Source organism: Crinia signifera, chromosome 5 (assembly GCF_055691185.1).
Source record: "Crinia signifera chromosome 5, ASM5569118v1, whole genome shotgun sequence".
NCBI lineage: Eukaryota > Metazoa > Chordata > Amphibia > Anura > Myobatrachidae > Crinia > Crinia signifera.
In genome coordinates this window covers 301,325,798-301,343,784 of record NC_139221.1, presented here as the reverse complement: position 1 = coordinate 301,343,784, position 17,987 = coordinate 301,325,798, and the positions used below count along the sequence as shown (strand labels likewise).

At 43.5% G+C, this 17,987-nt stretch overlaps 1 protein-coding gene across 4 annotated transcripts in view; it reads left to right on the top strand.

Annotated features, from left to right (window-relative positions):
- Positions 1–17,987, top strand: part of LOC146081265 (uncharacterized) — a 425,606-nt gene that overhangs the window by 98,855 nt on the left and 308,764 nt on the right. For 3 of the 4 annotated variants that reach the window (XM_083189385.1, XM_083189384.1, XM_083189387.1), the window contains exon 8: positions 3,114–3,182. The exons of the other annotated variant lie outside the window; for it this stretch is intronic. In XM_083189385.1, the coding sequence (XP_083045511.1) occupies positions 3,114–3,182 (69 nt within the window). The remainder of the gene's footprint in view (positions 1–3,113; positions 3,183–17,987) is intronic. 4 annotated transcript variants of the gene reach the window in all.

Below are 17,987 nucleotides of genomic sequence, written 5' to 3'. Positions count from 1 at the left end.
TATAGGCAAGATGATGTACAGCAGCGTTCTAGAAAAGATTCAATTTAGGGATGGCCGTCGACCATCGATGATTCAAAATCATCGATGGTTTATGGCCGATGTCGAATAGTTTTGCCATCAATGGGGGAGAACCAGATGGTTTCCCACCATCGATGTCAAGCTTAAATAGTTTTGTTTTTGCTTTTTCCCCAAGGTGTTGGGACACGGAGCATAGCTCGGCACCCGCAAAGCCCCGTCCTGCATTTTGATTGGCCTACAGGCCAATCAATCAAAGAAAATGGATGACTATCGATATAGAAAAACATTGATGGTCGTCCATTGAATATTTATACACTATCGATGGTCAGTTGCACTTTTGCCATTGATTGCAACCATCGATGGCAAAGGCAACGATGGCCATCCCTAATTCAATTTATTCGGTGCCCATCCTAGATACAGCACTTGTGAATATAGATAACACTTCAGGGAACACAGCAGCACTAATTCAGAAAAGTGGAGATCAATTTGTGCAGTGGTTTGTGAGATTACCGCATTCAGACAGACAGATGACTTTGCTTTATACCATGTAAGGATGTATTTTAGCATCTACATACAATTCCACTAAATAGTCTTCACATATGGCCCGTTTGAGGTCAGGTGATGTTGTACATTTTGCAGGTAATTACAGTAGAGAAAACCTTGCATGGCTTTTTCCTGTGCCAACACGGAGTTCAGGTGAATACTAGTGAGGTTATCCTGCACAGATAAGCTGCATTGTCATAAGGTGCCCATACACGTACCGATTATACGGGACATTTGTGCTAAAATAGCATCGCATCGCATGCGATGTGCGTGCAATACGATGCGATCAAAACACAGTACAAAAAGTATGTGCAGCACATACTATTTGTACTGTGCGATGAGATGCCGCGGTAGCCCGCATCTCAAAGCATACATCACACCGGGAAAATCGGTGCGTGTATGGGCACCTATAGCGCTAATTGTGTCGCCCACTATCTGTATCCTCTTTATGTGTTGGTGAATGCAGCAGAAATGTCAATAGGTTGACCCCAGAATGTCGTTCTAGAAGGTCAAAACAAGCAAAAGTTCACCCTTATGGTTTCCCTTTTTTGGTGTCAATGTAGACAACTGAGCACATGGACTTCCAGCTAGAGTACCACTGCCGCCTTTACTTCGTTCTTTGGGCGAGTCGGCTCTCTCCGCTACCCCTGAGCTCGTCCCACATTATCATCACCCAATCATAGTCCAAGTGGATGGTCAATTATGAAAATGTCCCAAAAATGGTAAAAATCGTGAAAGCTCCTGTTTTTGGTCAACCATCGCCTATTGCTTGTGTCAACCTTTTGACCATGACGAATAAATGTTTTTGACTTATTGACTGTTGACCTAGACACCTGGATACCGGTCATAGTAAGTAATAAACAAGATGATAGGTACAGCTTCTTATATGGTATATTAATTATATTCAGGTTTAATAAATATTCTGAAATCCTACACCTATGTATGTATTTGGGGCTGTGGGGGTCACTCTGTGATGATGGGTTACTGCAGGCATTTATATGAGAAAAGGGTTACACAGGATTGCCGCGCTGTATGTGCACCACAGCCTCAATGGCACGGAGCGAAGAGGTTTTACGCGGTTCCCCGCTGACCATATGCAAATACACAGCTTTATTTCAGGTCAGATCACTGTGTGGCTGTAACTACTTTGTGAAGCTTAATAGTCCCTCTTACCCTTTTCATTGTGTTTCAGCAAGGCTACAGTATCCGCATAGTACACGTCATGCTGAGCATGAACCTAGCGACCCAGTGCGTCCTAATAACCTGAAAGCATTGGAGTAACAGTGTGTCTCCGTGCCGAGCCTCGGCGTATTCACAATGCCTGTTGGATAATACTGATGGATGATGGGGTTATTCTATTCATCTCTGTCATACATATTGTCATTTTACTAAAGTAGTGTACTGGGATACATATGATATCCTGGCGGAGGGAATGCTGACGGTCAAAAGACTGACCCCCGGCATCCAGGGCGATACGGTCGATAGGTCGACCACTAAAGGTCGATAGGGCTTAGTTTGACACATGAAATAGGTTGGATGGTCAACACAAGCATTAGGTCGACAGTCAGAAGTCGTTGTGAGTTTTTTTTTTTTATTAAAAAAAAAACAGGGTATTTCATACCCTACCAAAAGCATGGCGAGCGCAGAGGTAAACTGATATGGTGTCCATGTCGACTTACGTTGACCTATACAACAGAAAACCGTGAAAAAACCATGTTGACCTTCCCATTGTCGATTTTAATGCTTGTGTCATGCTTTTAACCCTGTTGACCTATTTTATGTGTCATCCTTAGCCCGTATGACCCATACAGTACTTCATCCCGATATGGAGAATCCCAACAGGTGCTAACCTTTCTCCTTCTACCACCCTGACCCTCCCTATCCTGAAGTCACCCCACAAATCTACCCCCCCCCCCCTCGCAGTCTGCACACTGTCCCACTCCGCATCCCAATCAGGATGTCGGCTGTCAATATTCAGGCATCTGTATCCTGATCCTTTTCGAGGTTCCACCGTCGGTCTTCTGATGGCATTTGGGATGCCGGTATCGGTATGCTGACCACACCCCAGTGTAATAATATTTGTAATATGGATGGTTTAATGCAGTGGTTTGCAACCTCTGTCCTCAAATACCCCCAACAGTTTAGGTTGAGGTTGAGAACCACTGGTTTAGTGCATACACTCAGGGCTATTTTTCTGCAGGCTCCAGCAGGAACTGTGGCCCTTATTCTAGTTCACTATTACTGACAAAATATTTCTTAGATGGACAAAACCATGTGCACTGCAGGTGAGGCAGGTGTAAAACCCCACCCAAATCTAATTATCTCTGCACAAGTAACAACTGCCTCACCTGCAGTGCACATGGTTTTGTCCATCTAAGAAATATTTTGTCAGAAAGAGTGAACTAGAATAAGGGCCACAGTTCCTGCTGGAGCCTGCAGAAAAATATCCCTGCATACACTATATCATCGCGTGGTATTGCTTTTTCGTTACCTGGAAGTGTTACGTATGCATTTCACATTGTGTATTAAATATCATTTTCTTTTTCTCCTAGTCTGTTTTTCCTCCGTACGAATCCCGTATCACGACTGCCAAGTTACTTATAGAAGCTGAAGAGTTTGAGGTAGGAATATATTATTAATATTATTATTATTTTTTTCCATTGTATTATCTTGGGATTTTAGATCCCGGAGCCCCTTCTTTTGTGCTACGGTATGAAGATGATATTTCATAATTACTATGAACTTTTCCATGCTTTTGAAATGTCAATTTGGATGATAGCACCTATAAAGCACAGCAAGTGTTTCATTATCCCTGTATGTCACACGGCCCCTGAGGAGGTAGGAATGTGACGGAACGGCAAGGAGCTCCCACCGTTCCTCGCCCTAGTCAGCCGCCATGTGACATTAAAAAATAAAATAAAGATTTTTTTATAAATCTATAGAAGAAAACTATTTAGCCTTGCAGCTCAGAATTAATACCCGGCTAGATTTGTATCCGATCCTTCACATTGCGGCACACAGATACTAAAGAGCATCAAGTGTTCTAGATAAACAAAGCTTCAAAGAGTGTCTGTTTGTTCCATTTCAGCCAGTAATATAGCTAAGTAGAAAGGGGGGATTGCTTTGATGTTGGCTTATCCATGTAAATTTACTGCAAAATGCAAAAGCCTCTTCTTGATAAGTACACATTATTTAGCGATGCTCTCTTTCTGGCTGCACTCATGTTCTGAATAGTAATATCCACTATTGTCTTGTTCGCCGCCGCTGGATGAATATCTTTGTATTTTGCGTTTTGTCTTTTTTTTTTACCAGCAGAATTGTAAAGAGGCAGGAAAGGTATAATTTGTGTACTGCAGCGTGGAATCGCTCTATACACTCAAAAACAATAATGGTTAATACTTCATTATCTTTAAGAGCCTGGAACATTACTTATTTTGAATACAATGTTCTTTTGAAGATGTTGTTGAGGCTGAGTTCTCACATTCCGAGTTGTTTTAAAAGATGTTGATTTGCTAAAGTTAAACAGCAGTCTACATACAATTGCTATTATTTGTGTCCCGTAACAGTTGCAAATAAGATGATTTGCATTTTATTTTTATAGGTGTATGCCGCTGTCTTGTTAAAATGTATGTGGTGCATGGCATTTCTAATGGGGCGTACACACGTAGCGATTTCACAGGCATTCTCTAAGGGATCTGATGAGATCACTTAGAAAATGCTCCTACATCGCTCCGATTGTAGGGGTTATAGCGCTAGCGATGCGCGTTGCTATTGCCTGGTGCTTAATGTCCAGCATGCTGGGCAAATCTAGTGATATGGCTGAGCAGGGCCAGTGTTCCCACCGGAGAACACTGGCCCTGAAAGATCGCTCAGCACACAGCACTGACACATCGCTGTATGCTGAGCAATCTTGCTGAGCATTCTGAGCAATCTCGCTGGGTGTTCTGAGCGAACGCTCAGCACATCTCCCCGTGATTAGGTCCCTTACGGCATGTCTTTGTAAAAATAATTATCTTCAGCATGAAGATGGTGGTTTGTTAGCGCCTCTGAGGAGTTTGCTTTTTTAATCTGTTTCAAATGGGCCACTGTATAACGGTCAATATAATAATGTAGCGTATGAAGTTTCCCGCCATTGATACTGATATATTAGATTACTAAATGTCGTAGTGGCTGATAACTGCTTCTGCCCCAAGTTATAGTCCTAAAAAATAATCAACCTCAATAATCTATAATGGAAGACATGCAAGGTGCTTTAAGTGACAAGAGGTCTCTGTGCTTGCCCCCTCTTCAATGGCAGCGTAGTAGACTCTACTGTGAATGTGAAGGTCTTCACAGGGCTGGAGACTTATACTGTGTATGTCCAAATCTCACAAACAAACAGCCCCTGGTTTACTAAAAAGCAAAATGGACACCAAAGTTAATCATAAGCTTTGGAAACAAGATAAGAACACAAAGTGGTTCACTTATCCCTGATAGAAAACTAGCCACCTCCTTGTACCTCAGAAAAGTGCACTTTTAATATGTTAAAAAAGGCGATTTTTACCAGGGGGGTAGAATGCCATGGCGGGCCACAGTAAGGGGGAGAGGCGTGGCAGGAAAAAGTGGGAGTGACAATGCCCATTTATATAAAATCATGTGCTCCACAGGGAAGGAAAGGGGGGCATGGGGGCCATTACCTACCTTATTTGATCAGGAAGCAGGGTGTGTGTGTAACCACTACAGAGCAAAGACCTCCGCAGGTATACTCCGAGGGGGTGCAGAGGACCCGGGTTTTGGCAATTAGTGGCGGCCACCTCCCCCCTCTTGGCACCACATAAAAGCGCATTGGTTAGTTGTGAATGAGCCCCGAATGTCTGCCACGATATGACAGTGCATTGTAATATATAATTATAATATATATTACAGCATCAGTGATGTCTTTGTAATGATCTGCAATATTCTTTGTGAAGCACCTTTTCTGTCTCATCTCACTGGCACTGTCTTTTGCCTTATTTGCCCAGTGTACTGCATTATATGGACTGTTAAATAATGTTGTGAGGTGAAAGGCGTTATCATCATGCCATAAATGAATATAAAAAATTATAGATGGAAAAATAAGGTGAAAGTAATTAGATCACGTCCTTGTGAGAAAAGGTTGTATGGGAAGGTTGTTTGGGACTGCTATGTCCATTGCTGCCACATGTCAGCGTCTGCCCAGCAGAAATTTATTTAAGGCCTGATAGATGCGATTAACCATAACTGGGCTTTATTCGGGAATTCATGGCCACGTTTTTGTATAGTAAGCAGTTTGCTGGTCAAATATTTGTGTAGTAATAAGACAATGCTTTTTGAACTATATTCACTCCTATTACCTGTGCTTTCAGGTGTCATATTTGATTATCTTGTGACCTTTCACTTTTGCCACCTCAGCAGCTATTTCACTGGCTGTAGAGTAACTTTATTTATGTTTGTATACTGCAACAATACTTTTTAAGGAACAGGAGTCTAGCAGGAGTCCTGCTGCTGAGCAGAACAACCAGCAGAGGTCAAAAACACGAGAGGCACTAGGAAGTGCACAGCTCTGTAAATACTTTGTTCTGACAGCGTATAGGCCATTGTGGCCTGGTTATATACCCAGAGGACATTTCCAATTGGCTGTCAGAGAGGAAGCAGGAAATAGTGCAAAGATTGACCAATGGCACATTTGCCCATATCCAAGATGGCAGCGTCAGCAGTGAACCAAACCTAACAGCTGCCTCAGAACTCATTACCATTTGCCACCATCCTCAGTGAACCTGCGCCAGACACTGCCCACCAGGCACACGGAGAGACGCCACCAATTGCGGACGAGTGAGTAGCAGACCCGCTGCGCACATCGGCGGAGTCCTATGACATCATGTTGGATTGTCAGGACAGTTGGTTGAACTCTGACTCCTCCCACCAGTGTCAGAGATGCACAGAGAGAGTGAAGGTAGAGAGACAAGAAGAGGTGGTGAGAAAGTGTTGATTAGCGCAAGAGATCAAAAAAGGGGTGGGAGGGGGAGTGTTGGAAGAAAAAAAAGAGAGAGTGGGGGAGAGATGTAAAGAAAGAAAGAAATAAAAGCCATTCAATGAAACTATAACAACTAGCATACTCAGTTTTGTAACTTTCTAATATAAAGTAGGGCAGTAGACCAGATTTGGAAGGAGAAAGCCCAGGAGGTTTGTTGGAAATGTCAATATGCCTTTTGCAGCCACCTGGTTTACAAGTACACTGCAATTCCTATATCATTGCATTGACATAAGCAATGTTTCCTTACCCTATACCGTACATTGTACATTATACCAACAAATAAGATTGGTAACCTTATTTTTATTATGCCTTAAACATTCTTAAGAGAGTCCTAAAGCCATTCTTCAATCAATATAAATGATCTAGGCTTTCTTAAGGATTACAACATAATGAATATGATGGAATTATATGACACTATAGTATTATCTCGCATTAAATAGTTTCTAGATTTTATGAGCATAAACTAGAGAATAAAGTCTGCTTCCTAACTAATTGATTTCATTTATATTTCAGCTGTGATTTATAGAGCGTTGTGGTTTATAACCTTCAGATGATTCGTTTATTACCTCTGCAGTCTAGAAGACCTACTGTAGATTCTATACATTATCGCATCACTTTTTAGTGTTGTTTTCTTTGTTTTACGAAGGGTACGTACAGTAATATACATGTTGCTACACAATACTGCAAAGCAAATGGAAAAGGTCGTATTAGATTTCATTTCAGTACACGATCTTCACCAAGAACCGGCATCAAAACTTCATTGAAAGCGAATATGTTAAAATATTAGCTGAATTTCCTTTTCATACCTGCTAGTATGAGAATGTAACATAAAAAATAAAAAAATGCCTCCGAAAACATGAATCTTACGGAACACATCTAATCCCAGGCTTTCATTTCAGCCAAGTATTTCCCATGTACTTCTAGATATGGATCCAAGAGCATAAATCTCAGTAACAAACTCATTGATCTATTGCCCACTCTGTAATGCAGATTGTAGTCTTCGGTGGCTGAATTATCAATAACGTTGGATCACAAGCGGTTTTCTAGGTGTGGAAAAGCTCTAACGGGTTTGTTCTTTATCCCAGTGCGGAATGTGTGAATCTTTTTCTGCTTAACTCTTAGCTGCTTACGCTTCTATTATATAATTGTATTTTGCAATTGCTCTTAGGCCCCAAATGTATTTGTTTAAGGATAATTTTAGTTTGGGCAACTGGAAATGTTTTTTTTAAAACTTGAAAATGTGATTTTTTTGTCGCCTGAAAAGAACAACAACCGTATATTGATTTTGCATATGGTTGCATATGACTTTAAAACAGTATAACCCATACCTCCTAACATTGGTGGACAGTAGAGCGTGCCCGAAAAGGCGTTTGTTCATGGCATCCCCCGTTGCTTTTGAGGTGCTGAGCTGCCCCCCAGGTACTGTCGCTGAATTGTGTAGATGACGTGTAAATGGCAGCAATTTACGCATGGCTCGCCCAGCAAGCAGCGCCGCTCGAATAACAGCGGTGTATGATCGCCCCAACTGTACCTCACCAACTGCAGGATAACGCAGCAGCTGAACTGTCCCAGGAAAACGGGAAGGTCCCGACAAAAGCAGCATGGTTTGGCCCCAAAATGTCCCGGATTTTGGGATTAGACTGCGCAAGCGCAGTCTAATGCCAAGCAGCATCTGGGCACCTGCTCAGATGCTGCCCGGCTGTTCCCAAACACGATGTGTGCCTTATGCAGTGTGACCCTCAAAACCCACTTTTTTCGACTAGCCTATCCCTCCTCCTAACCTCTTTTGATCCTCCTATCCTGCCTCCGTTCCCCTCCGTTCCTACTTATCCTGTTGTTTTTCGTTCGTCCACCCACCTATTTTTAGTATGTTAACTCTTATGAGTAGGGTCCTCCTGCCTCACGTACTCACCCTACCTCTTTACCTCACCTGTCCTCCTGTCCTGTTCTTCCCTTCCTCTACTTCATCTTCAGTCTCCTCGACAATTTTGACACCTACTTCTGAACTGATGCTGATTTTATTTCTACCAGCTATACCCCTATTTATACTGTATTTTTCAACACTCCCTGTACGTTACCTTGTCATTTGTTTTTTGTTTGCTATGTACGGCGCTGCGGACACTTTGCGGCGCCTTATAAATAAACGTACTACTACTTCTTGTCTTGTCGCACTGCTCAATCTGCACCATCGTATGACCGCTCCCAGCTGCATTGTAACACTGTAACTCCTAGCCTCACCTCCCGCTAACGCCCACCCACCCATGTAAGTAAACCTGTAGGGTGGACGGACCTGGCATGTGTTTTTTTGAGGGATGCCAATCCTGGGATCCCGAGAATCCAGGTATTGAGTATTTTTCAATTCCGGATCCCGGGATTGGTCCTAGTTGGGCGGAATGGTTATCGACTTAAAAAACCAGGAAACAGACAAAAAAGGGAACTTTCTTCCATTGTTTTAAGGCTCGGCCTGTAAAAGATGATGGTAGTCTCCAATGATCATAGTGCTCAATCTCAATGTCTGATCCCTCAATGCTAATGTGGTCACTGATTTTTTTTCAGCTTGCAGTCAGAAGGTCTGGATGGCTAATATGGGTTGTCTTTCTGCAAGGCTCGCCATGCGTAGCTTAACACACATACCTGTGTCGAAGTTGCACCCGCGACTCATTGAAATACATTAACCAGCCGCCCAGCACTCCAAGTCAAGGGAGCAACAAGCAGGCACAAGGTGATGTAACCACGATGAGCGTGGTTACATTTGTAAATTGTCCGGAATATCTGTAGACTATCTTATACTGTAGATAGCAGCACCGATATATATACAGGGTCCTCTTTCATACATGAAGGAGAATCTGTATCTGTGCATTTAACATCTCAATGGGCTAAACTGCTCCTCCTTTATAGTTAATGTGAAAGCTGCACCTCTCTGGCCGCCACACCTCTCCGGGCACTGTACCCGATGCCCACTGCACCTCTCTGGTCACTGCACCAGCTGCACCTCTTCAGCTGCCATACCAACTGCACTTCTCCATCCGCCACACCTTTTTGGCCACTGCACCCACCACCCACCACACATGAGTAAACTTGCTGGGCAGACAGGTCTGGGGTGGGGGGGGGGGAGGGTTGTGGTATGCAATTTATTAGGGAGGCTCAATACCGGGTATCCCGAGACTCCCAGTATTCTAAATTTTTCGATCCTGAGTTAAAAAAATGCCCTGGGATTGGCATCCCAAGTGGGTGCAAGGGAGGCCACAATGCACAGCTTGCACCGATTACATGCATACTGCACATACACCTCCGGTGTGTTGCGATGGCCGCAGAAGTGTTGCACAGGTTCCCGGGGAAAATAACAAGTCAGCTTTTTCCCCAGCATTTAGTACAAGCACATTAAGAAAACTACTGAGAAAACTGTCCACTGCTCCATTTTCCTGGAGTCCTGTGCATGCGTACTACTTTCTGGCATAGCGCAAGGCTCCTCTAGTGATCTAGAGCTCAGAAACTAGTTTGCTGCTGGCCAGAGAGGAGGGGCACCGATTTAGGCTGCACCCGGGCCCCCCTTGCCTCTCAATAAGCCAATGCCTCTTATTCTTGAACCAAACACGTACAGTGGAAGTTAATGGGCGTACAAAACAGGAATTTCCCAATTTTAAGCAGTTTATTTAGTCTAATAATTGATGATCTGTGAATGGTTAATATCCGTGCCCTATGGGTTCTGTTTAATTATGACCTTTACATCCATTACATTGTATTCACATCATGCATTAAGTGTTCGATGATGACTTACCCAACGATCTGTATGAATAATTTAGGCAAATAACCAGAAATGTGTTAGATAAGGTTAGAGATTTCTTGTGGATTATGACAAAGGTCATGCTAGCGTGGGATCACCCATGGTGACAAGATAATTAGCGCACAGTTGCAAGGGAACTGACAGTTTTGAGTCTCTGCTTAAAAGAGGTCACGGGGAAATATGAAACGTAAACACCTAAATAATCAAACAAACGGAGGTTCTGGGGAGTGGTGAACACCTAGAGGTCAGTGTAATCTTTAATGACTTTACTCAATATACAGTATCTTCACTGTATAAGTAATTAAAGTAGACACTTGTAAATAAAGTGGGGTACTTGTGTATTTTGGGAGCACCCGATTTCAGCATCGTACGATGAACGTATCGCATCGCATGCCATGTACCCGATGGCATGCGATGCGACGCGATTTTGACCCCCTATACGATGAAAAATCTAATGGGTGCTTACAATGTTAAATGCACCCCCACGCCACCCCCCCACTATAAACGTGAACCCGAAGCGTGGTGAGCGCGGGGTGGCAGTACGCGTCCTACGACCTTTTCATACCCCCACTATCCACGTCGGCGTGGAGTTGAGAATAGATTAGTGTGGCGAGCGCAGCGAGCCACCGAGCCCGAAGCGTGGCGAGGGGACGCGGATACCTTCACAGGTAAACGCGTCCCTTCGCGGGCTTCACAGGTATCCGCGTCCCCTCGCGGGGCGCGCTGCGCTCGCCACGCTTCGGGCTCGGTGGCTCGCCACACTAATCTATTCTCAACTCCACGCCGACGTGGATAGTGGGGGTATGAAAAGGTCGTAGGACGCGTACCGCTGCGCTCGCCACGCTTCGGGTTCACGTTTTTAGTGGGGGGGTGGCGTGGGGGTGCATTTAACATTGTAAGCACCCATTAGGGTGCTTAACATTGTATAAGCACCCATTAGGGTGCTTATACAATGTTTAATCGCATCGCATCGTATGGAATTGTATGCCATGTACAATGGCATACAATTTGAAAATTGTATGCCATCGTACACTAACCAACGAAATCGCGTTGCATCGCATACCATCGCATGCTTATTCCCAATTCCTAAACATTTCCAGCTTGTTTATGGTCATGTTCTTCTCTGCATCCAAGGTAACGATGGGGATTTCTAGTGATCTGAGATGCACAGTGTGCATATAGTTGATAGCCTTATTTGTTTAGCAAGTACTGTATAATATACTTAGCAACTTGTTGGATCTATAACTGCACCCAAGCCCCACTTTTAGTACAGAGGCGGAAGTCAGAAAAGTTTCTTGCTATATCCTTAAATCATGGAGACCTGGAAATTAAGAGACATTCTAAGTGAGGAAGAAAGTACGATCTACTGCATGTCTATAGACACATTCTTCCAGATTCGGATCTCTGCTGTTGTAAATATCACTAAAATATAACATTCAAGGAAACTAAGGGGGTGATTCAGTAGTCATCGAAGGGGGCGCGGGTGTGGGGTGCTGAGCATGGTCATACCCCCTGTGCGAACGCTTTCGGCGAGTATTGCACTCGGCCAGGTGTTCGTACGGGAGGGAATGTGGCGGGAGCAGATACCAGTATGGAGCAGGGGAACGACAGTTAAGTCTGACTATTATTTCCAAAGGCAGGAGAAATGATTGGATGACCATCCAATCATTTCTCCTGCTAGAATCCACATGCGAGGGGTTGTGTTAGCGAACACATCCCCACACATGGCTGGGAAGGGATTCTGTGCCGTTCGGCAAGGCGGTGTTAAGGTGCCTAGCGAGCCAACCTGAATCACCCCGTAAGTGTCAAGTTACTATCTGATAATAAATTGGTCATCTATGCCAAGCAGAACTTGTACGGAATACTGCAAAGGACCTACAAAAAGTTTTACCTGGCGCTCGAGGAGTGATACAAAGGTCCATACTGTATTATGTCGTATGTCACGTGTGTACACACAAATCGATATTTGCAGAAGACTTCACAAAATAAAATGTATTTTATGACCTCATCACCGTTTTGATGGCATTTAACAAATCTAATTGAAAAAAAAAAAAAAAACACCTTGTTGACCATAAATACAATCGATCATTTACTTTTCGACCTTATGACCATATGAAGTCTACCGATTGACTGTCTACCTCTACATTGGAACCCTGCTGCAGCAAAGAAAGACTGACTTTATCATTTCTGTGACCTTTGTGTTCTCTGCCAATTATATGAAGATCCACACAAACGCATTTTTGCAGTCTGACATGAAGTCTGCATGAAGCGGATTCTGTCTTCCATGACTGACCAGGATATAGAGAGTACAGGAGGCTGCATTAAATAAACAACTGTTGCTCTGAGAGTTCCCTGTAACATTGCCCACAGGCTGCAAAGCGGGATATTTCATGCCAGTTGCCGTTGAGATTTTATCTCTCTGTCCTAATCCTCCGCACAGACTTTTCCTACAGGAAAACCGCAGCAAAGTTCCATCCCAGATTGTCCCTGACCATAATGTGTCCAGCGAACGATAATCTCCAATGTCCGTTTCTCTGCACTCATTAAATCATTTTCTGGCAGCACAAATGTAGACGACGTGCCAGTTGTATAGGCCGCGCATGTCAACAATTAATTAATTAATTTTCATTTTTTTGACTCTGTGCCGAACCCTTCAATTAGACGTTCAACATGTTCATTGTTCATCGTCAGCTGCTATTTTTATTTGTTTAATTAAGCGTTTGTTTCAGTTGTCATAGTGACAGGCTCAGTCGCTGTCTCCTTTCCATGAAATTTAAAATATAAAATAATTTTAAATATAAGCGTTCTACATTGTAATGAGTGGCAGATTTTTTTCCCCCCGTCTTTGATCTACCCATAACCCGGCAAAGCCTGCATGCATAAAATCATTCAGTTCTGTCCTATAACGTCATTTGCATTAGTGATTGGTTAGGGTTTCAACGTTGTGCGGACTTTTAATGTATGCACGTGCGTTATTAGAAGATTAATGTAGCACAGCCTCAATTAGATGGGATTTGTCTATCTTTCGAAGATTAATTCCAGAACAGACCTTTTCACCTTCCGTTGTCTTCCGGATCAGTTGCAATGGTCATTGATGGACCTTATACTTTATTTAAGGCAACAGTAACAATATTTTATGATGTGCACAGGTGGTGTGGGGCATTTTATCCAGAACTCCTTATCCAGTTGTCCCAAATTTGCTAGAGAAACAGATCCCGGTCCTGGTTGTAACGTATTTTCTTAATACATACAGCAGACCACTGGCATTGCAAATTATATTATTACTAGTTAAGAGCATGGCAAAATGAAGGAATAAGGGTATATTTAATTGTTGTCAAAACGGCTGTCTTGTCGGAAAGGTGGCAGTTTCCGACTTGACTAGGTCGGAAGGGGTTTGTTAGGAAGAACGGCAGCAGCTCACCCGGTGCCATCCGTGTGCCTCCGTCGCTCGCCCAGCGTTGGATGGGTGAACAGCAGCAACAAAATCTGAAATAGTCCTATATGGCTGCTAATTGAATAGTCGAAAGAATGTCGGAATGGATCTGACTTTAATTGAATATATACCCCTTAATCCCTTTCTGCTCCTACCTGCAATCTCTGTCTTCACAGTTCCCTCTGGCCATATCTAGGAAGTTTAAAACATATTTGGCCCATCTAGTGGCCTCTAGTGGTCACTGGCGGTACTTCACAAAAAAAAAAGTGAGGAGGATTTAGGGCCAGATTCTCTAAGCTTCAAAAGTGATACATTGGAGAGTGATAAACATCCAGCCAATCAGCTCCTGTCTGACATTTTTCAAACACAGTCTGTGACATGGCTTGTAGGAGCTGATTGGCTGGCTGTTTATCACTCTCCATTTTATCACTTTTGAACCTTAGAGAATCTGGCCCTTTGCCTTTTATATATAGTATTTTATATATAGTATTAATATTACACTTATTTGTGTACCTGTTACCCATGTGATTGGCGGGTGCCGGGGGCAGGCAGCTGACTTCAGCGGATGTCAGCTGCCCGCCTGCTTCCCGCACAGGGCGCTTGCAGATCTGATTCATATTGTCAGGGCCAGGGTAACAATGGGGCGGATGGAGCTGAAGGCCTCCACATATAAATGGGCCCATCATCATGACCGGATGAAGATCACCAGACAAACACCAGCTGGCCTTGCTTATAGTATATGGTTTCTTCATGCCTATTGGCCACACCTCCTCCACCTCTCATAATAGGTCCTTAAATATTTTCAGCTTCAGACCTATTGCCCTTACTCTGCCCCCGCATATTGTTAGTAGTGGATCTAATGACTAATAGCAGTGGAGTGCCCATGTGACCAGGTGTGTTCTCATTGGTCTGCTTATTAACCATAGAATATCAAATGCAACCATACAGGATGGCGGCTTTATTCAGTTAGTAGGGCACTAGTTGTTGGGGGTCATGTGACCCAATACTGAAATGTGCACGCTGGAAGGCGGTGTGAGGTGCTGACGGAACCTTGCGCAAAAGTAAATCTGGCCACAATGGTGTCAGAGGCGTGTAACGCAACAAGGGCTCTAAAGCAGCCATGCCATTTTAGGACAGTACAGTTGTCTATGTATTGTAATAGCAACAATATGCTTTGCAATAGCATTTCTCAATCCTATTTCTATTACACCATAAATACCAGGTCTTTTCCCATTTAGAGCTTTGGGCACATTAGAATTAATCACCTCCAGAGATATTTTTATGACTTATTAGCCTTTCAATATTTCCAAACTCCACTATTGGTGAAGACAAGTTCTAGCACACTGTCGTAGCTTAAATTAACCGGAAAAATTGTGTTTATGCCTTTCTCAGGGATCTTCTTCATATTAGATACCAATTGATGAGCTTTTTAGTTTTGCAATTAATTGCTTGAAAGTTTATGTCTGCCCAGTTTCATTTGAATTCATAAATGAGGTAAAAGCCTTTGAGAATTCTGTCTTAAAGTTCAAACGGAGCCGAGTCATGTGTCTGGCATAATTATTTGCCTTAAAGGAGACAATGGCTAGGAAGAAGCACAAGCATAATTATTACATATGTATTTATTAAGTCTATATTGAATTTAAATATTTATGTTAATGTTGTATTCGTCTTTCATTTATTTAATTAGTCCTAGAGGTTATTTAGTAAAACTGACAGCCGATAGCATGCTGTTACTCGATGAGATGTTTTCATATCTGGAGTAGGGATTACAGGATTTTTTTTATTTTTATTGTCCAGATTTATTTGAATTTTTCGATAAGAAGTATTGGCCATTATACTGAAAAAGTGACCCGTTTGGAAGACAGAGGGACATACAGTATTTATTACATACCACATATACTGTATCTAAGGTCTGGTGGGATGTACTAAGCCGAAAATTTTCATATGTACTAACACCCGGCCGCCGCGTCACTGCAGAGCAGGGTATCGCCACCTTTGGAAGCCTATGGGCTTGTATCGCCACCCACCATCCGCCGCAGCCTCCCTACCCTACCCTTCCGTCTGCAGGGGGAGGAGGAGTCGCCGCATAGTCAAGGAGGTGACGGAGACCCCCCGCAAACCACATTACAGGTATCGCGGGGGGCCTCCGTCACAGCACTGCCAGCCGCTACAAAGAGTGCTCTGGCAACAATAACACCTTTCTTTTGTGGCACGCAATGGAGGTGTCTGTCTACACTGTGTGCGTAATAGAAATACCTCCCAGCATCCTTTTCAAATAAGAATGACAACACTTGCGAGATGATATGGTATTCTAATTCTAACTGTACATGGGTTGTCCGTATTTATACAGTACTGTAGTATTGGAAACTAAACTGATGCTGTCAATACTAACAGGTTATTGGATCTATGTGGCTGTTCTCTACTTCAGTATCTTCACTCCCAAATTTCTTTATGAATCTATTTCTGCAGAAAGAGTTAGAAAAGGGATTAACTTGCACTAATATACCAGAAAAGCAACACTTAACTCAGTGGCGTAACTAGATACTTGTAGGCCCCTAACAGGCATGCCAAAACTATGCCAATCCCATCATGCCTTGCCAGAGTTTTGCTATTAGGGAATGTTAAACTATGGCAAGGCATGCTGGGATGTGTAGTTTCACAAGAACTGGAAGCCCACAGTTTAGCCATGCCTGTTGTAAGCGGGTGGCCCCTTTCAGCTGTGGGCCCCATAGAAGCTGCACACCCTGAACCTATGGTAGTTCCACCCTTGTCTAAGGCGTTATTATGAAATTTAAAATGGTCACAGCAAGGACTGAACTGGAGGAATCCTTCCCAATCCAGAAGAGTAGGGTCTCATGGACATTTCCATTACTTCAGACAGCTTGTGTATAATTTCTGGCTTATTCTGTGTTAACGTTCTAAAGCATCAACTTCTAGTGCATGTAAGCAACGTTGCAAATACTGTTTTGCTGCGCCGCGCCGTGTGATGTATCCCTAATGGCTGCTCCGCTGGTAGGGGGCTTATGTCGCATGTATGTAGTGCTGTGTCTTACCAGCAGTTTGCTGTGATTTGATCACCAGTACACCATGCTCATGTGTTAAGCTCACCGGTCGCCCAGCGTGGCGGATTCCTTTGCAATCTCTTCCTGAGTTCCCGTGCTGAGTTGTATGAAGATGGAACCGTGCTGGGCAAATGTAGAATCATTGTCGCCTCAGCAGGCACAGGGCTGCACGGCAGTGTCAGGTGGGGACCAGCTGGGGCGCAGATCATGGAGATGTGTTCTACGGTGCAAATAGAACAAGCGCACAATTTCTCCGTTTACTTCATTTTATTTAGTGACAGTTGCATGCAAATGTTTCTGCATAAGGGTAGGTCAGTGCATGGAACACACACTAGCAAATAAACTGAAACATGTGGAACATTTAATAGCAAATAGCTTAGCAGTAATATAGTAATATCAGGTAGGGTTGGCAGCCAGTGTTTGTCATTTAGTGTTCATTCTAGCACCCGCTATCTTTGAAAATCCATGCAGTTCCTCTTCCCTGCCTGGGGTGTCACTGTCTAGTGTGGTGTTTCTAGCACAGGTCTGTTTGGCATATCAGTGCTGATATACAGACCACACTGTGCTAGAAGCACTACAGCAGACAGCGACACCCCAGGCAGGGAAGAGGAACTGCATGGGTTTTCAAAGATAGCGGGTGCTAGAATGAACACTATCAAGCGTTTGACAGAAGGTTGTGTAACAACTAAGACAGACTGGATTCTCAGCCAGCATTGACGGCTTTTCTGCGCTCCTTGCACTTTACTAGTGATGCCCCTAAAAAGCCATGGTTTAAGATTAAAATCCTCCGGTCGGTCATGGGTAACCATTGCCTAGTTTTGGGTCTGATCTTAAGAGCCTGAATTAGAGGTGAGAGCAAGTCCGTCTGTGAAATATATCTTGCCTCACTGTGCATATGCGCTGGAACTGATGGCATTCCAGGACGAGTGCTGACGTTTGTACGATGTATCTCCACTTGCGATTAAATGGGCGTAACTAGACTGTAATGGGATGTTCCTGTGTGTATGTGATGTCAGAATTCCAGCAGTGTGATGCGTACCCTTAGTTACGCCTGTTCTCAGAAGCGTTTGACATTCATATATGTATGTGCTAATGATGGCTGTGAAAGCAAGCGTA